The 23,969-nt window shown below is 43.3% G+C and overlaps 1 protein-coding gene across 1 annotated transcript; it reads right to left on the bottom strand.

The window, feature by feature from the left end:
- Positions 1–661: 661 nt before the first annotated feature.
- On the bottom strand, positions 662–22,968 carry brwd1 (bromodomain and WD repeat domain containing 1). The gene is made up of 44 exons (XM_072392796.1): positions 22,590–22,968; positions 22,418–22,476; positions 22,271–22,300; positions 21,994–22,053; positions 20,801–20,951; positions 20,470–20,568; positions 19,039–19,199; positions 18,595–18,816; positions 17,745–17,845; positions 16,015–16,085; positions 15,758–15,858; positions 15,584–15,624; positions 15,385–15,486; positions 14,096–14,249; positions 13,850–13,984; positions 13,467–13,595; positions 13,120–13,268; positions 12,478–12,554; positions 11,992–12,222; positions 11,719–11,902; positions 11,321–11,411; positions 10,913–11,035; positions 10,754–10,824; positions 10,296–10,521; positions 10,017–10,133; positions 9,584–9,691; positions 9,280–9,404; positions 8,968–9,050; positions 8,570–8,681; positions 8,074–8,135; positions 7,833–7,988; positions 7,596–7,716; positions 7,309–7,434; positions 7,096–7,169; positions 6,124–6,170; positions 5,827–5,952; positions 5,588–5,740; positions 5,294–5,454; positions 4,906–5,078; positions 4,329–4,457; positions 4,040–4,222; positions 3,623–3,946; positions 3,329–3,487; positions 662–3,248 (listed from the first exon to the last, which is right to left on the bottom strand). The coding sequence occupies exons 1-44, from the start codon at positions 22,624–22,626 to the stop codon at positions 1,843–1,845; spliced, it is 6,750 nt and encodes a 2,249-aa protein (XP_072248897.1). The 5' UTR covers positions 22,627–22,968; the 3' UTR covers positions 662–1,842.
- Positions 22,969–23,969: the final 1,001 nt, after the last annotated feature.

The raw sequence follows: 23,969 nt of genomic DNA, 5'->3' as shown, positions 1-23,969 counted from the left end.
GGCTAAATAGCAGTAATTGATAACTGTTCAAATAAAGTTTTGTCGAAAGCGCGAGGAGCTATCGACACAGGATGTGGTCACGCGGAAGTTGCCCTGATCCAGTTTTTCAAAACAAAGGTGTTCATCAGCAGGGATAAATATATTATGTGTTGTACCTCGTTCCTCCTCTTCAGGGAACAGTAGTATCGTAACATTACGATATGAATGTATTACGACATATGTTCCGAAAAATATCAGCAGCTGACACTGAATTACGAGTAAAGAAGAGAGAAAGCACAGAGACTGTCGGCTTAGTTATTATGTAGCTATCCGGCCATTCAGAGGAAAAACCCTCAACATCCACCGTTTTATGTTCAGTTTTGGCTTGATTTAGTAGATTCTTAAATTTGAAAGTAGTTATAATTTCAATTTGTTCAACATTTATGGTTAAAAAGAAATAACAAGCTACAAACTACGCCTGGACTAAAATATTCAATAAATAACTAATCTAAAGTGTTCAGTCGTTTTTCCATTTTAAGCCCAAAATAATAAGATGAAATGCAAGTAAACAAACCAAACCAAAAAAAAAAGGAAAAGAAAACCCAGGACACTTCACACCTACTGCAACAAAAATCCTTCCTACCACAGTATTATATTGATTGGGACCGACACAAAATATATCTTGGAACTGACGTTTTTATTAATAAGAAGAATAACTCATTCATTGCACTCCACGACCACATTGCGTTAATAGTTTTCCCTGTGAAGTCTTTTTATTAATGGTGTAGTACGAAAAACATGAAGCAAAATGTCATCAAGCGACTGTATATTATAGAAACCTGCCCATAAAACAACAAAAAAAAACATGACTGGCAAAAAATGTTTAAGTCAACTCTGAAAAAAAGAATTTAATACTGAAAGTAAGTAACACAGGATGACAATTAAAAAGAAAAACGGTCTTCCCAATATGAGAAATCACTGCATTTTGCATGTAGTACTTTTGGTTTGTACTTGGCAAAAAAAAAAAAGTACCAATTTGTGACTTATGGCAAGACACTGCAATTAAATGCAAGAAAGAGAGGAAAGAAAAAAAAAACATCAAATTTAAATAAAATGCTTCGCTACCAACTGATCGTCAAGCTGTTCAGACAGTTTAATTCTCAATCACGTATTTACAACCTATTCGATAGAATACAAAACAAATTAATGAGAAAAAACAGAAATATAAGGGGAAAAGAAATTGTTGTAGTTCATTTGGCTCATATCCCACAATACAGTCAAGCATTTAAGTGTGTGGATTTACAAAGGAGTGCTGTAGTCAAAAGTCTGAATACGGGATCCGTCTGTCCCTGTCAGTGTGCTTGGACATCTGCCAATCTGGAATTATTTCTTCTCCTTACCTCAGCTCGAAAAAAGCCTCTGCATGTCTGAGACTACAGTAAACTTAGTTGACCCCTGAGTTTCTAATGCAAAAACTAGTGTATGAAATACCTCATTACAGTGTTTCTTAGTGCAAGCCAGCAATATGCTCGATTAAACAGAGGTATATTAGATAGCACCCAAGCTGACAAGATTCCCCAGAACGTTTATTCTGCCGGCTGAATCACAACAAGCATCATGGGAGGTGGTGTTTTGCTCTGTATCCTTGTGAAAACCAGCAGTTCAAATGCTTGAATTTGTAGTACATCTATAAACATGTTTTTCATAGAAAATATAAATATCCCTGAATGAAACAGATTCACAGCATTTTTTATTCTTGAGGACTCCAGTGCTGCTACCATAACGTTGCCTTCAAGTGTCTTTAACGTCTCCAGTTAATGTCCGTCTTCCCTGCAAAGGCTTCAGTTCCCGCCGCCGTGTCCTTCATTCACTGTCCTGATAGTTGACCGTCCGCTTCCCGCGGTTCCGCGTGTTCACGCGTGTCTTTCGCTGCGGCCGGCCGTACGACTCGCCACTGTCCTCTTCCTCTGAGGCAGCCTGCTGGCGGCGCTGCCTCAGCTGGCGGCTGGCAGTCCTTTCACCCATCCCCGTCCGTGTGCGACCTCTCCTCTTTGGACTGCTGTGGGACCCTGAGCTGGCGAATGAGTTTTCAGAGGCTGAAGATGACTGCTCGCTTTCTGAGTCCGAACTGTGTTTGCTGCTGCTGTAGCTTTCCTTTCGTTTAGGTTTTGGCTGACTCGCGTGTTTCTTCCCCTTCCTCGAATGACCAATATCTTCGTCTTCCTGACTGGAATCGGAGTGGGAGGACGTGTCCCTCGCTTTGCTGTCACTAGCTGCTTGCTTGGATTCCCTTTTCGAGCGCATCGAGGAGCCCGACCTGCAGTTTCTGTTGTTCTTGTGCGCTGGCTCCCTCTCTCCATCCTCCTCTGCATCCTCAGAGTCTGAGGTGTAAATGCGTTTTCTCTTGGAAGACAGCTGATTCCTGGATTCATTCGGGGCTGTTCTGATGGACATTCGTGTGTTATACCCGTCTTCCCTCGACTCTGCGGCTCTTTTGTTCCCATTCCTCTGCCTACGCTGGTCTGCCGGGGCAGAGTCTTCCTCAGAGAACGAGTTGTCACTGATGTATTTCTTTTTTGGTAGAGCTCGAAGCCTCGGCCGTCTGTTCGATGATTTGTCTGAATTGTCCGACTCTTCATCCGATGAGCCAGTGGAGTGCTTCCTCCTCGACTTCCTCTTGGGTTTGTACTCTTGCTCAGAACTCTCGGAAGCGGTGGTGTTTTCACGAGGTCTTTTACTTTTGTTTCTTGCTGGCCTTTTTGTTTCCAAGTTGGAGCCGTCGCTGGAGCGATTGCTCTCGATTTCATCTTTTGTCACTCTTTTCTTGCGTGGGCTGGATCTCTTTGGAGAATCACTGCGCTCGTCTGATTCTGCACCATCCAGTTGATTAGTTGAGGCAGATTTTTGTTTGTCTTGGCTTTTTGACGGTGAAACTTTACTCTTTTTCTTCGAGTCCCTGCGGATGGAGTCCTCCACATTTCTTCCATTTTGCTGGGGGTGACTCTGGGAACGGGCATCTTTGTCTTCATCAGAGCTTACAGGAGGTTTACGTCGGGGGGGTTGACGTTCTGTGTCCTCTTCCTCCTCGCTCGCAAGCCTGCTTTTCCTCGTTAAAGTGGTTGCTGGGCTTTTGGAAGGTTTCTGAGACCAGGGTGTGTGCTCCTCTTCCTCAGCTTCCCCAGAGCTGTCCTCTGCAGTTTCATTCTGCTCAGAGTTGCTCTCAGACTTGTGATGTTTTCTACTGTGTCCATTCACATGAGACGCAGTATCTGTACGGAAACAAGGTCCAACTAATTAAAGCAACCCAATTATCACCACCAGCACAGCTGAACATAAGTATGTTTCTCACCATTTCCCTTATTCTTGGCATCTTCTCTCAATGTCCTCCCTTTGGTGGAAATGTCTCCGTTCTGCTTAATCTGGGAGGCGGATGAAGAATCGCTGTCATTGCCATCCTCATCCTCTTCATCCTTGGATTCACCACCTGATTCTCTTGTATTCTGAGAGGCTACAAAATTGGGGATTAAGAAAAAATGTTAAGGCATTGGAATTCGTTTTACTCAAACTAAAAGGCCTGAACATTATTTATTATTTGCACATTTTCTAGTGTTCTACTGCTTTGACATTAGGAGCGTTTTCCCACCCCTTGCTGACGACTCTCCGTCTGAATCTGAGCTGCTCTGGATCACCGCGGTGCGTTTGCTGACCCGGGGTGTTTGGCGAAGGCGGCTGCTGCTCCTCGTTGGCTTCTTCTTCTCCTCGTCATCTTCATAATCTTCATCGGATGCCTCGAGAAGTTTTATCTTATTAACGGCAGCCCTCGCGGTCTTCCTCTTGAGGGGCCTGCGGACCGTGGCTTCCTCTTCCCTGTCGGAGCCGTGGGACGTGGCTCTGTCAGAGTCCCGGTGGCGACGCCTCTCCCTGCGAGACGACCTGCTGCTGTGACCATTCGTTTCAGCTCTGCCCTCTGAAAACGAGCCATTCAGAAGGATGAATACACAAACAAACCGACTGGCGGCTTTTGTGCTGCACTGGTTTTGAGGCTGAAGCCCGCGTTTACCTGTCCTTTTTCTGTCTCCAGCAGCACTGTGTCTGGTCAGCCGTGTTCTCCTGCTGGGATAGCGGCGATCGGAAGACTGGGAAGACACCTCTCCCTCCTCTCCCTCTTCACCTTCACTCTCAGATTCCTCCTCCTCTTCTTCTTCATCATCATCTTCCCCATCTTCACTGTCACTCTCAGCAACTAGCAACAATAACATATATGTAGAAACATTTCTACCAACACGCAGCTTAAGAAAGTCACTCTGGATATGTGCTTGGAGTTTATGTGGGAATACTTCAGTGCTGACCTTTTTTCTTCTGCTTGGAACGGTTGCTTCTTGTAACTCTGGCTTTCTGTCTGTGTTGATGGTGCCTTTTAGAACCCGGACGCTTCTTGTCCTCGTCTGACTCACTCAGCTCACTGTCGCTTTCAGACTCTGGGGAGGAAAAAAGGAAAAAGGAAGAAAGAAGTTATATTTATGTCACATTTCCCTTTATCAGTATTTAAAAGTGCACGTGAGTTAAAGTGCACAAAGATAAACGAGTGTTTTCATCTCGCAGTAAAACGCTGTGAGACCCGGACAGAGAAGAGCAGCGGCCTTATAAGATCCGTTTACCACAACAACTAAATAAGGTCCCACACACGCACCCAGAACCTGCATTTCAACTTTCAGCTCAAAATATCAAATCGTTATTTCATATTGCACCTGCTGCTGCACTTAAAAATCGTTTTACTAAACAAGACAGAGCAGAAAGCACCAAGCAGAGGAGGGATGTTCTGATGGGGGGGGTTCACTTGTGTTGTGGTAGGTGTGGTGGACAGTGACGGTTCCATTCTGAATGAATGAATAAATAAATACTCCTCCCAAAGTCCCAATAAAACACCTGGTGTGGATGAGGCCTCTTTGGAACCGGACTCGTCCTCTGAAGAGCTGCGACCCGAGCTGCTGCCTCGACTCCGCCTGGCCCTCTCAGGAACAGACACTTTGGCTGAGGTAGATTTGGTTACTGACGTTAAATCCGTTTTTTCCTGAGATTGGACAGCAGACCTCTTTTGACTTGAAAGAAAGAACAGAAAAGAAAAAAAATTGAGATGAAGAAATTTGAGACTTCTTTTCAAACATCTGCACTGTGCCAGTTTGGAACAAAGAAAAGAATCTGCAACCAAAGAGCACTGGAGCTGAATGTAAATGCCCAGCTCTCGGGTGTATGCGGCACACTGAGCGATCGTTTTAGAGCAGATGAGCAGAGGTGAGGCAGAACTCAGACAGACCTGGTTGTGGCCGAGGGATGATCCTGCTGTTGCATTTTCTTGCGAAACCTCTGACTGCGGCGGAGCCGATCGCTGCTCTTCACCGCCGTTTTGTACTCGGATATGATTGTTCGGATGTGCTCCTCGAAGAAGGCAGAGAGCCGCAAGGTCATGCTGTAAATCTACAATAGAGCAAAAAAAAAGAAAAGAAGATGCTTCTCTAAACTGCTTCGGTACGTTTGTCTCACATCTGAATCAAGAGATCATTTCAAAAGATTAAAGTTCCTGCAGCTACGAGCTATAATTAAGCCCCACCTTGGAGCGTTTGTTGGGTGTGTAGGCTTTAGCGTTGGCAAATATCAAGCGCGTGTCCTTGCACAGCTCGACGGGATTTTCATAGTGATCCTCTTCCAAGGTCCGTTTCACTGAGCCAAAGTCCATTGGCGTATCGATGATGCCATGATAGTCCTGGACGTGTACAGGAAACATGACTTAGACCTCAAAAACACAGGAGCGCACCACTCAAAAGGAAACGTGCAGCCGGGATGACTTACTGGATAGTTCTGAGGATCAACGGGCTGTCTGAATGGTTCGGAGTCCTCACAGTCAAAAATGTAGTTGAGCAGACTCCTGCACTGTTCCTTCCAGGCATCTCTGTCGGGCAGCACCTCCACAGATCGCTGGAGGTGTGAAGGACAAAGAGAGATCAGCGACAGTAGCAAATACAACTCAATTCTTCTTTCTAGTTTTTTTTTGTTTGTTTTAAACAATCATGTCGCAGTATTGCACAGTGACAATACTGACAATCTAATGGATTGACCAACAAATGGATTATCGTCAGAGCACAATACCTGACGCAGTCTGTGTCCGGAAGATGTTCCCGGGGCTTCTGCATCTTCTTCCTATGGGCAGTAAATCACATGTGGACTTCTTATACTTCGTCACAGACATTTTTTTTTTTTTTTCTCCAAATGAGATCACAGATCATGGAAAACGCCCCTCTCCAGAATCCTGAACAACCATAATCAGCAGCAGGTGGTCTGACCCTCACAGAGCACGACCCTCAGCATCACTGTCTAACGTGAAGATCATCAGGACCAGACACTGTTCAACTATCTGAGCATACACGTGTCAGGCAGCATCAGGCAGCAGGGGATCGCTTTTGTGACACAAGCTGGAAACAATCTAGTGTGATCCTTGGGTGGAGTCCACGAAGGGAAAGACATAACCCCGATGCTGCACTTTCTGCAGCATTTTCCTTACAGCAGATTGAGAACTGTGAGAATCAATCACGTCCGGCATGTCGTGATACCCGAGGCAAAAACCCCCCAAAACAAATCTCACGTTAAAAGGAGTGTGCCATCAGCCATGTGATACTAATAAATACACACCGTGAAAAGAGAAAAAAGTGTTCATCATTGAGAACATCTTAACAAGAGTCTTAAGAAGAACGTTTAAAAAGAAAACTCTTTATGCATTGTGACGGATCTACAAGAAATGAAGAGCAACATGTGTATAAAAACATGAAATAACTCCTAGCACACTTGCTGTAACCTGTTCTGTATCTGCCTCCTTTTCCCTCACATGAAGAAATCCATTGGAGGAAGGTATGCCGTCATTGTTCCAGGATCCTTCTTTGGCATGCTCGTTGGAATGGAATGTATGTTTTTCTCCTCTCCTTTTCCTTCCTCCCTCTATTTGCCATTATAAGAGGTCCTGGCTTACAACTGCATCCCAGTTTTATTTAAGGTGTGCGATATCTTTAAAAAAAATCACCAACAACTACACTATAAACAAAAGCCTTCTTATTTATGGGTCGAGACTTGCCTCATCATCATCATCATCCATTTCCTCCACAGCATTGTAAATCTCCATGATATCAGTGCAGCTTGGGTTACTGAGAAAGTAAGAAAATGTGCCAATTTAGTATCAAAAACAAACTATTTGAATAAAAATTGTGCTTATAATTTGTGTCTTTGCCAAAGATCTAGCATGCATATATATCCAGACACATGTAAAATATTATTAAGACGTACTTGACAAATCTCTGGAGGACATTTGTGATGATTTTTGCAGAGTGGGCAATCTTGCTTCTTGGCTCATTAAAAGTGCGGGCGTTATGTGCAATATACCTGGCATCCCATATTAATGCAGATAAGCGTCTGTGAAGCAAAAAAAAAATTAAATAAAAAGATAGATAAGTGCTATTTGTATAGTACAAAACACCAGTTGTTTGAATTTCAGATATTTCAAGGATATAACTAAACCAACAATCCCAAGCTGATTGGATTACGATGTCGATGGAAAGAGTGGAGGAACTGACCTGTAGAATCTGTTGAAGAGTCGCAGTCTAATGGTGCCCAGATCTGTGGGATAGGCAATCACAGTGCAGTACGTTGGATACTGGATCAAGTCCACAGGACCAGAGAATGGAGCTGCGATCTCTGTAGCAAAGAAGTACAAAAGGGTGCATCAGTGTGACTGGTGAAAAGCCCCTTCCACTGGTAAAAATACCTGCAGGTGTCAAGAACCTATACAAGTTCTTCTTCTGTATACACACCGACAGTGATGAGCTGATCGATGCCAGCAATGATGCGTTCACACTCGTCATCCCTGCTCCTCTCGCCCCACTCCCCGAGCAGAGGCTTGTACATCAGTTCCTTCATCTCATCTGCAGTCACAGGGATGCCGCCTCCCTCCGTGTCAGGCTGCGGGGCTGCAAAGCAAAAACCTGTTTAACAAAACAGACTCAAATACTCCATCTCTGTGATGGCTCTCAGCTAATAATAAGCCTTTATTACCATCGTCCTGAATAGGTTCCACATCCCAAGGACTCAGTTTCTCAGTTTCACCATTGTCCCATCTGTTGAAAACAAACAAAAAAAACAACATTTCTACCTTTTTTCAGTTATATCAACTTCGATGATACTATTAATAAAAAAGATCATCCCATAACTGCTATCAAGACACCACACTGTGTCACGTCATGTCTCTAAATAGCCGCTCGGAGACAGAGGCGCATTTCTCACATTCTCCCTCCAACAGGACAGTCACGCACAAAGAGGGCCCAACAATTCCACCTTATTCCAATCTTATACTTAAGATGTAAATCTAACTAAGATAATCAGATGTAACGTCGGACTTAAAGTGCAGTAGAAGAGGTGTTTTACGCTGAAATGCCACCCCTGCAGCCTTTTTCAATCAAATCAAATTCAGCAAATTGAATTGCCCTTTTATTGGTAGAATCACAACACAAATCATGAAAGGGAACAACACTGACAGTTTGTTTCCCCCCACCTGACTTTGAAGCACTGGAAGAGGCTGTCTGGGTACTCTGGTTGATAGGGCTCCTGACAGACGATGGTCCCAAACCACCAGGCGTCGTCTATCACCGAGCGAAATCTGTCATCTGCAATTGGGGAGAATATGACCGAATCAACACGAGAGAGTAAAAATACCTGGTACCCACTCGCTCAAGTGGAAAACAAGTCATCCGTCAACATCTAGGATGAAAAACAGCTAAAACAGCTAAAACAGAAAATGAAAATCCTCCTCAAACTGGAGTAATGATTCCCACCGGTGTACATTTTAGTCTGTCGAAACAATGTTATTACAGTAGATTTCATCCATTCGGGCTGAATTAAAAAAAAAGACTCGCACAAGGCGAGGCTGAAATGAAGAATGGGCTCACTTACTTGGCTGCCAGTTTCTACGGAGCGCCTCATTATAACTTTGCCTCAACACCAGGAAATCAATCACGTCCGGCATGTCGTGATACCTGAGGCAAAAAAAAAACGAAACAAATCTCACGTTAAAAGGAGAGTGTGCCATCAGCCATGTGATAATGATGCTACAGGATACTAATAAATACACACCGTGAAAAGAGGAAAAAAGTGTTCATCATTTTAATGGTTTATTTTGGAACTCAGCTAGCTGGATGCTGCCTTCATTCAGGGCCTTAAAGTGTTTGTCAACAGGAAGGTAATTCATTCAACTGAGCCACTTACTTGATAGAAAAGGACTTGTCTGAGATTTTGCCGGTGCCGTGGTCAATCAGAGTAAGCTTTAGGCAGCAGAGCGTTGGAGGGCAAACTTCATATTTGATGCCAGTGATCTTCACAAACTCTTGGTCCTAGAAAACACACGGCGAGGATTATCATTTCATTCGTAGTCCGTTCTAAACTAGCATCTGTGCGTTCACGTGACCTCAGCAGAAACGCCGTGGAACACAAACAACTTTTGATCCGAGTGCGTTTTCATGAACTCGTCTTCTAGGAAATTTGCAACCATGCTATTTGCCTTTGGTCATACCCGCAGCTCCATCTTCTTCCACGGCTGTTTTTCCAGGTTGATGGGGTAGAGCTCGCTCCGACTCACGGCCTCGACGTAGGCCTCGTGTCCCTGCCGAAAGTAGATCACCTGACAGACACGGAACGCTCAACGTTTAGCAAAACGGTTTCCAACTGTGACCGTGAGTGCTGCGCTCCCAGTCAAGCAAGACGGAGTAAACATGCTTAGACAAACATGGCTGTTTAGGCTGATATACTCGTGGTTTCTAACATCTTCTTCAGCCAAAAACAAGCATCTACTGATGACGAAAATTTAGCAAAATCGACTAATTTAAATGGTCTGGTCATTTTAATTATAATAAGAATTTTACAAATAGACACTGAGGTCGTGGAGATGAAATGACACCCCAGCCCACCTTATGATCCTGTAATGAGACTCTCTTAATGTTACGTACCTCATCACCCATTTGAGGGACAAATGGCGACTTCCTGGGAATGACATCAGTGATCCACGGCGACGGCCTGAACTCATTCGACACTTCCCTGTTAATAGATGGTCTGACCTTTGGACGCTGATTGGAGCACCAAGATGAAAAAACATCAAGTGAGAAAAAAAATTAAGCTTGAAGCATCAGTTATAAAGTTAATCTTTATGTTCCGTACGTGACAAACTCTATAGCTCACGAGAAATAACTAACCACTTCAGCTTCACGAAGTAGGGTTGGTAAACTCACTCTGGGTGACTTTGTCCTTGCTTTTTTCTCCTTTTCTTTGCTTTTCTTCACAGGTTTTTCCTCTTCGTCGCTTTGCTGCTTTTCCTCCTCTTCCTCATGGTCTTCCTCCTCCTCCTCGGAGCTGCTGAGTCGTTGCCTCGCTCGCTTTCGTGATGACAAGGGGGTCGAAGGCTGCAGGTTTATACCGGCATCTGCTGTCCAGTCTGAGTACTCGCTGGATGTGTGGCTGTCCGATTAAAAAATAACCAACCGTTTCCATTTTAAACAACACGGACTAAGCGAGCAACTTGTGTAACTTGCAGCGAGAGCGTCATCTTAACCAATGAAAAGGTATCACAAGATTCTGACATGGCAATTTGGTGATTAATGGGGGAAAAAAAGAAAAAAAATTCTCACAAAGTACCCTAAATCAGTTTAAACGAATTGAAAGAATGGCTCCGGTTTACATGAACTCGTACCTTGAACTGTCACTTTTCCACTCTTCCTCATCATTGGAAGAATCCAGTTCACTGCCATCCAATTCATTGTCCTGGAGAGAAAAGAAAGGTTTTATTTCTTTTTAAATAGTAAAAGCAAAACTCTTATATCGCATGTTTACGAAGGGAACAATGCGCTACCTCAGAGTGTGCATCTGAACTTAATGTCTCCTCTCCCTCTTCGCACGACAACTCGATGTATTCCAGTGAGCCTCTGTGGCCGTGGGCTCTCTTCGCTGTGGAGGGCTCATCGTCTGAGTCATCCTGGGGGGGGGGACAGATGGGACCGATTCAACAAGAGTAAAAACAAAACGTAGCTTGCAGAGGAAAAAAAAAAAAATGCTTTGAAAACAATCATCCCGACAGGTAATTATTAACTAAAAACTTACTTTTATCCTGTTTGTTTTAAAGTCTGTTTCTCCCTTCTAACATTCCCCTTGCTGAATGGTTAATGTTTTGTACGAGCTGTCATCCAACCGCAGTCGACACAAATCATTATTCAAACTGCTAACCAAGGCCCATCTTCTCACGACGGAACAAGAAACCCACCCGACAGCTGCTGTAGATGATGCGTCTCTTCTTATAGTTGTACTGAAGCACCTCCTCATCTCCTCTGGCTGTCCGAACGTCCTCCTGGTTCCTGAAAAGTAAGTTCCAAAAGGTTTACTTTATGAAGATACAGAAAGGGAAGAAAATATAATACCGTAAGACGTGTAAATCACACTCTTATTCATTTCTAACAGCACAGAGCTTACAACGCCTCTGAAGGTACTGTAAGACCCTGTGGCACCTTCAAAGACCTTAGCAGCAGATCCAAAAAAAATAAATAAATCGCCCAAGTTGTGAGGTTGAAGTACCAAGGGGTACCACGACATAAAGTACCATCAAAACGATGGTAAACTCAGACACAGCTGATACATTTTAGGTGACAAAAGATGCCGTTCTACCTATAGTTGCTGGTTGCCAGTTCAGGCACCACCACCCTGCGTCTCCAGGCCTGTAGGTCTCTCTCTGTAGCTATCTGACTGCGAGGAGCGTTTTGGTGCATTTGCCTCACGCCCTCAACTTGCCCGCTGCGGCGCAGGCCCACGTTGGGCGGCGACTGCACATCTGCTCGGTCGTTCACAGACACTGCAGTCAAGTAAGACAAATAAATCTTTAGCGTAAAACTCTGCATGTCAGGTTAAAAAAAAACAAAATAACTGGTGGTATGGTGATACCTCTGCGAGGTGTACTTGGTGCTCGCGCCAACACTGGGCCGTGTGCCTCAGCTTGCCCCTCCGATCCTACTCCAGAGCCCGGTGCGGCTTCTGTCCCGGGCTGGCTCTGCCGGTCTTGTTGCTCCTGAAGCTGTCGGATGGCCTCGTCCAGAAGACTGCTGCGCCTTATTGCGATCTCCTCGTGCTCCGCCGTCTGCTGGCTGATCACCTGCTCCACCACATCGCCGTCACCTGCAGAGGAGATACAGAGGGATCAGGGACATAAATGCGGACTTCTAGGAGGCTTGCTATAATCCAACACTTACTGAGGGGAGTTTTGAAAATGATCCAACTTGGCTTTTATCTTGGCTTTTTGTCTAAGCACAAAACAAATGGTTGAGGTGTTCTTATACCTGATTGGCTCACGCATAGCTGAAAGCTGATCAAAAAGTATGTTTTTCTCTATAAACCTCACTTAAGGTAAGCATCACTAAATCACTGACTTACTTGTGGCAACGTATCCCAACTGAGGTACCAGGTGCTCGGCAGCGATGTTCTCCCGCCCAGGGACCAGGCGCTGGTATCTGAATATGAGGGAATATTTTTCAGTACAAAGCACTGCAGAGTTCAGTATTATTTATCTAAATTAAAACACAAATGACTCCTCGTTATACGTCTAAAGGCTGTTGGCTGTCAGAGATATTATGCCTACAGTAACAGCATACCAAATAAATATTAAAATCACAGAATTCTGCAGCATTGCAAAGACATTTTTCAACCCTTGATTCGGAATTCAGAGCCCGAATCACTGCAGGCGTTTAAAGATGTGAAAAACATCTGTGTTTAAGGGGTTTTGGAGGCGTTAGGAGAGGAGGTATTTTTTGGAGGAGATGGGTTTTCAAGAAATTCTTCAAGGTAGAAAAGGTACGCCCTGCATGAATTGGTGACTCATTCCACCATTTGGAGCCACAAATGAGAACAACCTGGACTGAGACCGACTGGGCGGAGGGATGGCGATGCCATACAACATTCCAGAGAGAAATGCAGAGGTGGAGGAGAAACATAAACCTGTAACAGCGAGTTTAAATAGCTGAATGGAGATCCTGCTGTCATTCTTCTAGCTGCAGTGTCTGCCAACAGTGTAAGTACCTTGGTGGATGCGGGTTTCCATCTACATCCACCAAGAATGGTGGGGGCATGAGATGGGGTGCCTGCTGTGTCTGCTCATCCAACACAAAGCCATTGGTGTCGCGGATCAGTGGCCTGTAGTCTGTGTGGAAGAACACCTGGTCGGGAAGCTGTCGAGGAGAGGAGGAGAAGCAATAATTCAGGGCACGACATCCCCCAGCAGCTCCGTTATATCAATTTATTGAGGGAAAACACAGACAAACACTCATTTTTCATCATCTTTTCATACCAAAAAGGTGAGCTTAAGAAGTGTTAAAGAGAGGATGTAGCATTTTCTCAATCCGAACAAATGAAACCATCTTTCTTGCCTTTTCGTAGGGTTTGGAACTGCCGAAGCCAAAGACGAGCAGATGGCCGTGAGAGTCTGTGCAGGCGAAACGCTGGCCATCAGGAGTGAATTTGCAGTCGAACACAGCTCCATGACCCTGACCTTCAATCTGGATGAACAAAAAAATATATATATATATACATATATATATATACATTCATCGCACAGTATCGGCACAAAAGTAGAACGTTTAACAGCAAAAATGTCTTTCTCCCTGTTTTCTTTTCCACACTTGGCATGTTTTTGCTTAAATTCCACCAGGACTTCAAGGTAGGTATTATCACTCAATTGATTCATGCTGCATCATAGCAGTGTTCTTTATTCTGTAAAAAGCCGTGCTGGTGGTGCAGAGTGTTCGTGTACCATGTTGAAGTAGTGCTGTGTGTTTGTTCCTCGCAGCAGATCCCATATGAACACGTTCCCATCGTGGCCGGCAGACAGGATGATCCTGGGATCAAAAGGGTGCGGTTCGAGGACAAACACCTCGGCTTCATGGCCCTGAAAACAACGTTAACGCCGGTCATTTCTGCTCTTAATGTGTGGGGGTCGATTTATATATGCAGCGACTGTCTGAAAACAGTCCAAAACAAGAATATTCTGAACAATTACTTTAAGGATATGTAGCAGCTGCCCTGTGTAGGAGTTCCACACTTTGAGGAGATGGTTGTTAACAGCCGTGATGACTGTATTGTCATGGCGATCCCACGCCACCATGGTGACTTTGGGTTTGAAGTAGCTTTCCTCTTCGCTCACTGGTTCAGCACTGAGAGAAAAAGGAACGTTTCGTCAGAAAACCGACACAAGAAAGGGTCTCATCAAATGAGTTATTCACCTACCTAACACACACACACACACACACAAAAACCCAGAAAATTAACTGGCAGCTTGCAAGTGCTGCTGCACCGTCAGAAACGAGGGCTGTATTTTCCAAAGAAACTCTTGCAATATGTTGCAGCCTCTTCCACAGGACTTGTCAGTGTAAAATCTCTTGCTTGGAAGATTATTAACGAGCTGGTAGGTTCTCTTATGCAATAATAGAGAAAGACAGTGCAAGTCGGACCGTTTTGTGCCATAATTACACAAGCTCACAATTTAGCAGATTCTGTGATACAACAGTCACTTCATCTTTTTCATTCCCAGACTCTGTGAATCTTTTGCACTTTTTTCTCCTCCTTTACAGCTTTACAGTTCTTCCAAGACAAGAGAAGCTGTGTGGACTTTATTTTGTTTGTTTGTTTATAGCTTGAATTTAAAGAAGAGCTGAAGCTCAGAAATAGACATCAGACGTTTGCTCAGCTTTGCAAATACAAACTCTGCTCCCATTAAACTGTGAAATATGGCCGAAATGTGTTGAAGAACGCTGAGGATGACCACACACAAATGTTCCAGCACAATTCTGCGCCAGAAAGCAAAAGGACAAACACCACTAAACTTAATTTTCTTATTACTAATCAGTGCAGATTTAGCAGCCTGATTAACAAATACATTTAGATCTAAGCTTAATACAGATATGCACAACATATAAAAGCTGATGAAAAATGTCATCGGTTAAAGGATTGTACATCAGCAAACAAAAGGTTTACTAAATCTCGACCACTGAAAAGTTAAGTGAGTCCTTGGCTGGAGGTGATGCGAAATGTTCACAGCTTGGAAATGACTGATGTACAAACAGATGACAGAGCCAAGGCAGTCTGACACCCGAACAAATCGATTCCTCAGCTGACATCAGCACCCGTTTCACTTTAACGCACTCCGACAGCTCTTTGAGATCTTCTGCTTATTCAGTGCATATCCTCCTCTCTTTACACGATTACCGAGCACAAATTAAACTTGGCACAACCAACAAAAAGGTGACTTTCAGCCTCGCTGGTTTACAACAAAAACAAGTCAGCCCTTACCCTGGAAGAGTAGCGGACATGTTGAGCAAGATGCACCTCCACTGCTGCCGCTGATGGAGCTTCCAGATTCGTGCCGTCCCATCTCGACTTCCGCTCACAAACCTGAGACGACACGGAGACGGCATCCAACATCAACTCGCAGGACAAGCACACCGCGCAATATTTGAAAAACAAATACCCATTTTGTTTGGTTTTATACCTTTCACTTGAGTGACAGAACTGGATGCTGTCAACCTTGTCCTGCAAAGGGAGTAGATGCGTGGATGAAGACAACGAGTCAAAAACAGACACACAACAATTGTCCCCGGTTAGAAAACATGCAGCTACAAGTTCTGTGTTAATGCATCATGCAGTGCGTCCAAAGTCAGCTTACTGTGTGCTCATGGAGCTCCGATATCTTTTCTGGGCTCCCGCTTCCCAAGTAGTATATTCTAATGACATCATCAGTACTTCCTGTTGCTAAGAACATACCACCTAGAGGAAAAAAAATGATAGGTTAAAGCACTCAAACACAACCGAAGAAGTTGACAATACTGAGAACCGTTGATTAGGAGACATGAAATGGGAGGCAGAATATGCAGGCGTGTCCAACACTGAAAGCATTCAAACTAACAACAGAAACACTCTTACCTGGACTGAACGAGGAGCAAACAGTCTGAACTCCCGGCCTGGGCCGTTCTGTAAATTTGTGTGGCCGATCACTTAAAGGAAAACGAAGAAAACGTCACCGAATTTATACAAAAGCATAACAGGAGAAAAAAAAGATCATCGATAGCTTAAAAAAGGAGACCGTATGCTTACAGCCTCATTTGCGTGCACGTGGCTCGTCCACATTATGGCATGCGACATAAATCCCTTCATATCAGTATTTTCTTCGCGTTTCTCTTAACATACCAGATGAACTTTATACGTTTCTCTCGCTGTTTACTGTAGATCGATAACTTTCTTTTGAGTCGAGCTTTGCCAATGGTAAAGCAGGCATTTTCCGACAGTGTTTCACTTCGGCTCTTTACCCTCAGCGGCCCTCCCCTAGACTGTGGAGGCAGCACTTTAAATTAAAAAAAAAAAGGTACCATAACAGCAATATGTGGTGCCAACAGTAGATTTTCTGATGCATCGAGGTCTTCCAGTTTCATTACATTACAGTCGAACCTAAAAGGAAATGAGTTTTTCTTCACTGCTTAACAAGCAGCTAATCCACAATGACGAGCAATAAACTGTTTTGTTTTAGGCGTTTTGCACATTCATTACAAATTAAATGCTGAGAAATACCATTTACATATGTATCGTGACCATTCATTTAGTATCTGTTTAGCCTCGATGCCTTTCGGCATTAATGGCAGTCTGGATCCGTCTTTCCCTCAATACAAACCACTCTCTCAGCCATCGCCACGTTTGACTGTGGGGATGCAATAATGAGGTCATACTCAGTGCCTGGTTTCCTGCATACAGACATCATTGTGAATTGTGTCCAAATAATTCAATGTTTGTTCCATCAGATCAGAGGATTTTGCTCCCCGTGGTCTAAGACTCATTCAGGTGCCTTTTGGTGAATTCCCAGCAGGCTGCCATGTGCCTTTTTATTTCTTAAAGCATTTATAGCATAAAGGCTTGATCACTTGGTTGTTCTTCTGTAAGAGTCATTCACAGGGAGCCGTGGTCTTCATACTTAATAACTCGACTTAGCGGAGTAGTCGGATGTACAAAGTCTGCTTTGTGGTTTCACTCTTCTTCCAGCTTAAAACAAAGTAGGCAGGTGTTCTGGTTCGAGATATAGGCACCAATAGACTCATCAAGTCGTAAAAGCATTTCAAAGATCACTGCAGGAGAAGGGACGCAACATACGGAAACAGCAGGTGTGGCAGCAAAAGGGCTGAATATGTATGTACACTGGATACTTTGTCTTTTAACACTAAGAAATTAACAAAGCGGCTTTTTGCTTTACCACAGCTCTGTAGCAAAGCCTTCTGGTGTACCTAAAAAGCCATCAGCATTCAAAGTTAATGGAAACTAAAGAAAACACGTCTTCAAAGTGTATGAAAGCCTTCTGTCGTCACTCCAGTGGCCAGTAACAGGACAGAAAAACTCAGCCAACATGGTTTGATTCATTTTTAAGTTATGCCCTCAGCCTTCTGCAAATTCCCATCAGGAGAGCCATCATCAACTCCAATTCACATGTCAAAAAGCAGCAAAAAGCAGCCGTTTTGCACAAATATCCATAATGTTAGCCTTCTCTCAGAATTGACCCGCAACGTGAACATCTCATGAACAACAATGCTCCAAGGGATTTAGTTGACTCTTAATAACGTCTCTCAGCCACACTTTCAAATACATGCTGTAGTTTAACAAGCAGCGCTCACCTGAAGTTGATGTTGTTGACGTCCCACTGCCAGAAGCAGACTGTAGCATCAGTTCCAGTGGACAGCATGTAACGTTTGGAGCCCTTGGCAAAAGGTGAGAACTGAAAACCCAAAGAAACACCACATCAGACGGCTGAATTGCTGACACACACAGCATCCCATCTTGCCTGTGGACTTCATGATTGTGAGCCAACAAGAACGAGGTTCAATTTTACATTCTGGTGTTTCTAAAAGAGCATACAGCGTTTGACGTTAACGCGTGGAAATAATGACGAAGAGACCGTTTGGACCAGAAAAGCTTTTTCTCTAGCTTCAGACCCTTGTAGAAACATTTTTCAAAAGCAGCTCACCCTCCGGCTGTGTGTGTGTGTGTGTGTGTGCATGTTAACGCCTGAAAACATACCAAACAGCACAAAATAAATAAGTGAATACAGAAGGAGGGCAGTGCGGCTGAAGAGAGCAGAGAAATGCACCGTCACACACTCGGTGGGTCATAAGAAATGACTAAGAGGGAATACTTTTGAGTCAGTGTTTTGACACCAAAACACCTAAGTCAATCATTAAAGTGGGCAGTGTGTTTTGGCTTTAGAACGTAAAACTTTGCCTCCTGTCCCCTTTTGCTAACACAGCCATCTAGACGTATATTTTACAAAGCGAATATACATCATATAGCGTCTGCTGAACTTTCAAGGCTAACCCTGACATAAAACACCGGGTCTGTTTCTGAAACATGAACTTCTACTCCACAGTTTCTGTTTAAGAGGACGAGGATGTGGATTTGACGAAAAAATTCTGACTAACTGGATCACAGTGCCGTTGGAAAATAAAACATAATGACAGATTCCTTTACCTGAAGGGAGGTAATGGATCCACTGTGCCCCTGCAGCACAGCCACAGGGGCACAGGTACGAAGGCACCATACACGGATGGTCTTGTCACAGCTTCCTGCAGCAATTAGCGTGTTCTCGTAGTTGACAGCCAAGTCTGTGATCTCTGCAGAGTGTCCTCGCAACGTCGAGTGCAGCCTTCCATCGAACGAAGACCAAATCTTCACCAAACAGTCATCTGAGCCCTGAAAAAGAAAAATGACTTCCCGCTTTAGGACACACTGAAAGACAGGTTTGGGACAAAGCATTGACACTGTGCCCTTAAAGTTAGCTGACAAAACGTTTATTCAGATCCAGACAACATGAAGAACTTCTGCACAGTCACAGTCTGGTGAGCATCATAACATACTTCATACATACTTGATCTGATTCAAGGCTGTGGGATATGTTAAGAACTTCTGTCTTACTGTGAAGATCCTGAGACCAGAGCGATCAAATGCGATACAGTACACTGCAGACAGATGCCCCAGGATCCGCCTATGCAGACGCATGTGCTCATAGTTGCTGACAGGACTGATGGAGCTGAAGCGCTGCACTCCTGTCAGCTCTCTCCCCCGATGTACCTTCACTGTTGATGGCGAGAAGCAAAGCATCAGAAAACGGTGACGATATTACTGAGCAGGAACAAGGCCAGAATCACGGTCATATTTACTGTAATGTGGGCAGGGGTGGAGGGGCGTTATCAGGGGATGAGATTAAATCCAAGAAAATACGAGAGGTGGCTTTTCTCTTCTTTGGACAAACAAGTAAGGGCGATGTCTTCCCATAGAGCTTTGTCTTCCATGCACAGCACAAAATGCGAGTTTAAATTTCACATTAGTTTGCACATCATGAAGCTAGCTTACTTTTAGCTTTCCCTGTGCTCTAATCATGCCAGCAACACGTTTTTGTTTTGTACAGCAGCAGAGTAAAATGAAACTGCCAACCCTTCATTAAATCTGCTCTGGAAACAGAAATATCACTTCAATCTGCTCATCTGGTTTGCATCTGTTGCTACGAGAAAAAAAAAAAACGAAACAAGACCTCCATCTGCAACATTTTTTTTGCTTTTACTGCCTCGAGCTTAAGTTGATTTTAAGAATCTCATGTTTATGCGGTCATTATAAGTGGCGACTTATTTAACTCTTTGGTGGTTTCAATCTTTTAAATAAAAAATATTTAAGAGTTTCCAAATTTTTTGCAAGGAAATAGCCTCCGAGGCATACACACATACATACCTGTCAAACAGGCTTGGAGTTACAATAGTGGCATTAGAATGTACCAAAGGCCACGAAAAAACCTCCTTCCTGTTTTTTTCCATATTCTCCTGAAAATTCCTAAATATACTAAAGTCCTAAAAGTGCATTAATTTCCCTGCGGCAGAACAGGTTTTAAAATAGAAGGCAGTGTTGCAAACAGGCTCAACACGGACCATTAAGGAGATGGATACCTCACTGCAGGATCACAGAGGGGTGATATGAAATCCTCCAAAATCAGGCAAGCCAAAACAACTATTCCAGGGAAATGCTCTGGATGAAATTATGATTTCCAATATAACCTCCCGTGTTAATAACAAGAAGCACTTTAATGTAGCTGACAAGGCTAGCAATCTGCCTGAGTCATGACTATCACACAGTTATCAACAACTGTGAGCTAAAACAGAAATGAAAAGTGAATTGCGTTCAAATGAGCACATTAGTCATCAATTCAATTACTTTTAGGCATTGTGCATGGAATGCATAATAAGTAAAGGCATGGCAATGCCACAACAAGAACATGCAACAACCCCAAGCGCATCCTGTGGTCCACTTCATGTCTGACCACACAAACACGGGATTGCAGAATGATGCCGGACCTACCTAGGTGTGGAGGTTTCTTGCAGTTCAAAGGCCTCTCTGGTGGTCTGCCCCGGTGAAGGGCTGCATATGATGAAGCTTCAAACCGCACACTGTCACATTCTGAAAAAAAATAATAAATCAAAACAAAAAGCTTACACAATGACTCAGCTGACTGACAGATGTATGAGTGAAAGTTGCCCTGGCAACTGCTCTAAACTGTGGAAACATATAGTGCAAACACTTTACATTGGAAAACCTGCAGTGTAACTAAAAAAAAAATAATTTAAATAATAAATTAAATAATGCATTCACACACCCAGAGAAGTATAAGCAGGCAGCATGAAGACTCTACCTTTTGCAGTTCTAAGCATGGACTGCTTTCCAGACCCCAGGAGAGAGTGTACACCTGGGACACATGATGGCACCTCTTTGTCAAGGATTGGTCCGATTTGCTTGCATATCTGTAGCAAATGGTCAGGTGCAATATGTCTGTTGGCTGCGACCTGTCAGGGCAAATAAAACCAGGGACACAGGTCCACAAAGTGACTAAATAAAACAACAGATCCTACAGTCAACCATAAAAAACTAAAATTTGACACAACCCTCTTAAATAAGAAGTAAGAACAAGATGGGTCGAAGTAAAAAAATTCAACAAAAACATCAAGCTTCATTTAGAAAATGATTGACTTCATGATGAATGCTTGGAATCAAATAACCATATTTAATCATAAGAGATAGATGTTGGAATAAGTTCCATATCAGTGACCATAACTGATTCAGATTGGTTTACAATCTTATTTCATTTGTATTGTGAGCTGTACATCATTTGCTGACATAACCATACTTCAGTTTCATCCCTTTGACAGAACTACATAACTGTCATCAACCTTATTTCTGTAAACAAATGTGTTCTTTTCGTTTTAAATAGTTTGACTAATTATTCCTTTGTACCGTGTTGATAGTTTGCCAATTATGATCTACAGGATCACACCATGTGTATGCACTAACATCAAGTTAATGCTCATTTTCTGTGTTAAAGGGATAAGAGTTTCCTGCACTTTGGTATTAGAGATTTGATCACAAAACGCCTGACAAAGTTACTGTTTAATGTGTCTAAACCCCTATTCCGTTGGGCGTGGCTTCTTATGCAGATTTCCTTTTTTACAGACCAATCACAGTGCAGGTCACATGCAAAACAACGCAGAGACAGAGCATCTCGGCTTGTGATTGGCCAGCACAGCGGTCTCGACAAAGCGAGAAGCCGAACTACCCACCCTAACTGCAGTATCACAGTCAAAATAACATTTAACTTCCCATTCAAATGTCGTTTTTGCAGCACAATTCTACTGTTCACTCTCAACAATTTCGTCGGCGGGAGCGGGAAACATTTTTGTCGATGGTTAGAACTACACAATCTCCAACAGTCGTCCATAGGAAAAAGAACAAAGACCGTAAACAAGCACAGAGCATGGACACACGGCCCCCTGTCACAAGACAATAACAACAGCCGACAATGAACTTAACAGATATTAAGTTAAATCTCACCACATCTTCGTATGTTCTCGAGTGCTCGTTTCCCAGCCAGTCCAATCTCCCGGGTAAGAGCTGCCGAAAACAGAGTTTGGTCAAGCAGATTCCCCGTAGAATTAGCGAACAGGTTCACATTTAACTTAAAACCGGGTGATGTCAAACGTGCGAGACGTACGGGGGGATTTAAAAAGTCGACAGAGTTAAGCAAGTTTTATGCTCAGACTCCGTAAACACCAACGCATAGCAGCTAGTTAGCAGTTAACTAGCAACCAAAGACAGCGGGGATACACACCTGATATTCCTCTAGTTCGCTCGCCAGGACCTGCAGAAGAGCAAAATTGCGATTCAGATCACAAAGCCTCTATTAACTGTTATCAACTAGCTCGTCAAACTATGTTGAAATACAACACACTGCGCTAGTCAAAGCACACCAGCTCACCTCAGCCGCTCTCCGACATGGACCCGTAGTTAGGAAACGCGAAATCAAGTAATAGAGCTCTGAAATTGAACAGTGAGTACAGAAACAGCCATAAATGCAATTGGCAAATCAATTAGCACGAGCGTTATCGATGTAAATCAAGCTATCAATTGGCTTTACTTCTGCTACTTACCCGACTCAAGGAGCGAAATGTTCCGATTTTTGGCCATTGAATCGGCCGTTTATTGGAGAGGTGAAACAAATACCCGGCTAACTTTATGGCTATAGAAAATATGATATATTTATTTAATTTCAGTAACACAGCTCTGACCCCCTCCACGGTTGCTCCCGCTTTCTATTCAGCCTGTTTGCAGTCGCCATTGGAAGGATGAGGCCTCGGCGATACGAGTTACTTCCGCCAGAGCGGAGTAACACAGGAAAAAGGGGGTGGGGAGGAGCACTCTCTCAACAAAAGAGTGTACGTTAGCTCGTAGCCGAGCAACATTTGTTTTACTGGAGCGTAAATTCGGGTAGAAATACGATTTCCACCCCGCGTGTACACTATAACTTAGCAATTTAAATTGAAAATAAATACACACGACGCCGTATTCATACGCCCGCCCCCTTTTTAAGACCAAGGTCGTGAGTTCTGCAGATGACGTCATTGATAATGGTTGCCAGTTGGCTTTATCAATGTTTGATCCATACACTTGTGTTATTGACTTTGAGAAATTGCCAAACCAATACACTTGCGATTTAGAAAGACTGTACTATTGCCACTTGGATCTTTAATACACGCTCGTTCTGTACCGAGACAGCAAATAAATAGCATGCCAGACGATTTCACACATGCACACACGCTAATCTCATTGAGAAAGGTCTGTATGCAATTTTATTAAATACTTTAATAATAATAATTTTTTTTTTAGGAGGGGTTATTATTGTTTCTTAGCTTGCTTGTGACTTTGTTGCAATAAAGACATTTCTTTTCAAAATAAAATCCCAAAACTAACACCATCAATTTATAGTAGTATTTTGACTCCAGTTGCCATCTGAAGCGACCAGGGTCATTTGAAGACAACGCTACAGGTGTGAGGGACTACAAGAAATATATAAACAGAAAAGATTAAGTACAATAATAGAAAACTTATATCTGAGCAGTAAGATTCATTCCTGGCCTACGAACAGCGCAGCATACATGTGAATTAATAAACCACAATCTTTTGGGTTTGCTCTAACTTTATTACCTCTCTGTATAGGTTTGTAATGAATTCTTTAGTTTCAGCTCGGAGGGAAGAAACTCAAGACCATTTAGTCGACGTCCATCTATTCAGATGTTTATGTCCACACTACAAGGCTGAACCAGATATAAAAGGAAATAATACAAATTTTAGACTTATTGCTAAAAAGCATTTCAAAGGACGAATCGAAGTTTGCAGCTTTGTGCCATTTTATCATCCAGTTTCCAGCTTAGTTGCCTATTAAATGGACTTTCCAACCGAAGGAAGTCAGTTTCCACATTTACGATAAACAAATGTAAAATAACTTAAATGTTCAAGCAATATGCAATGCT

This window comes from Leuresthes tenuis, unplaced genomic scaffold, assembly GCF_036924035.1.
Source record: "Leuresthes tenuis unplaced genomic scaffold, fLeuTen1.0.hap1 SCAF_9, whole genome shotgun sequence".
Lineage (NCBI taxonomy): Eukaryota > Metazoa > Chordata > Actinopteri > Atheriniformes > Atherinopsidae > Leuresthes > Leuresthes tenuis.
This window is presented reverse-complemented; position numbering and strand designations above follow the sequence as displayed.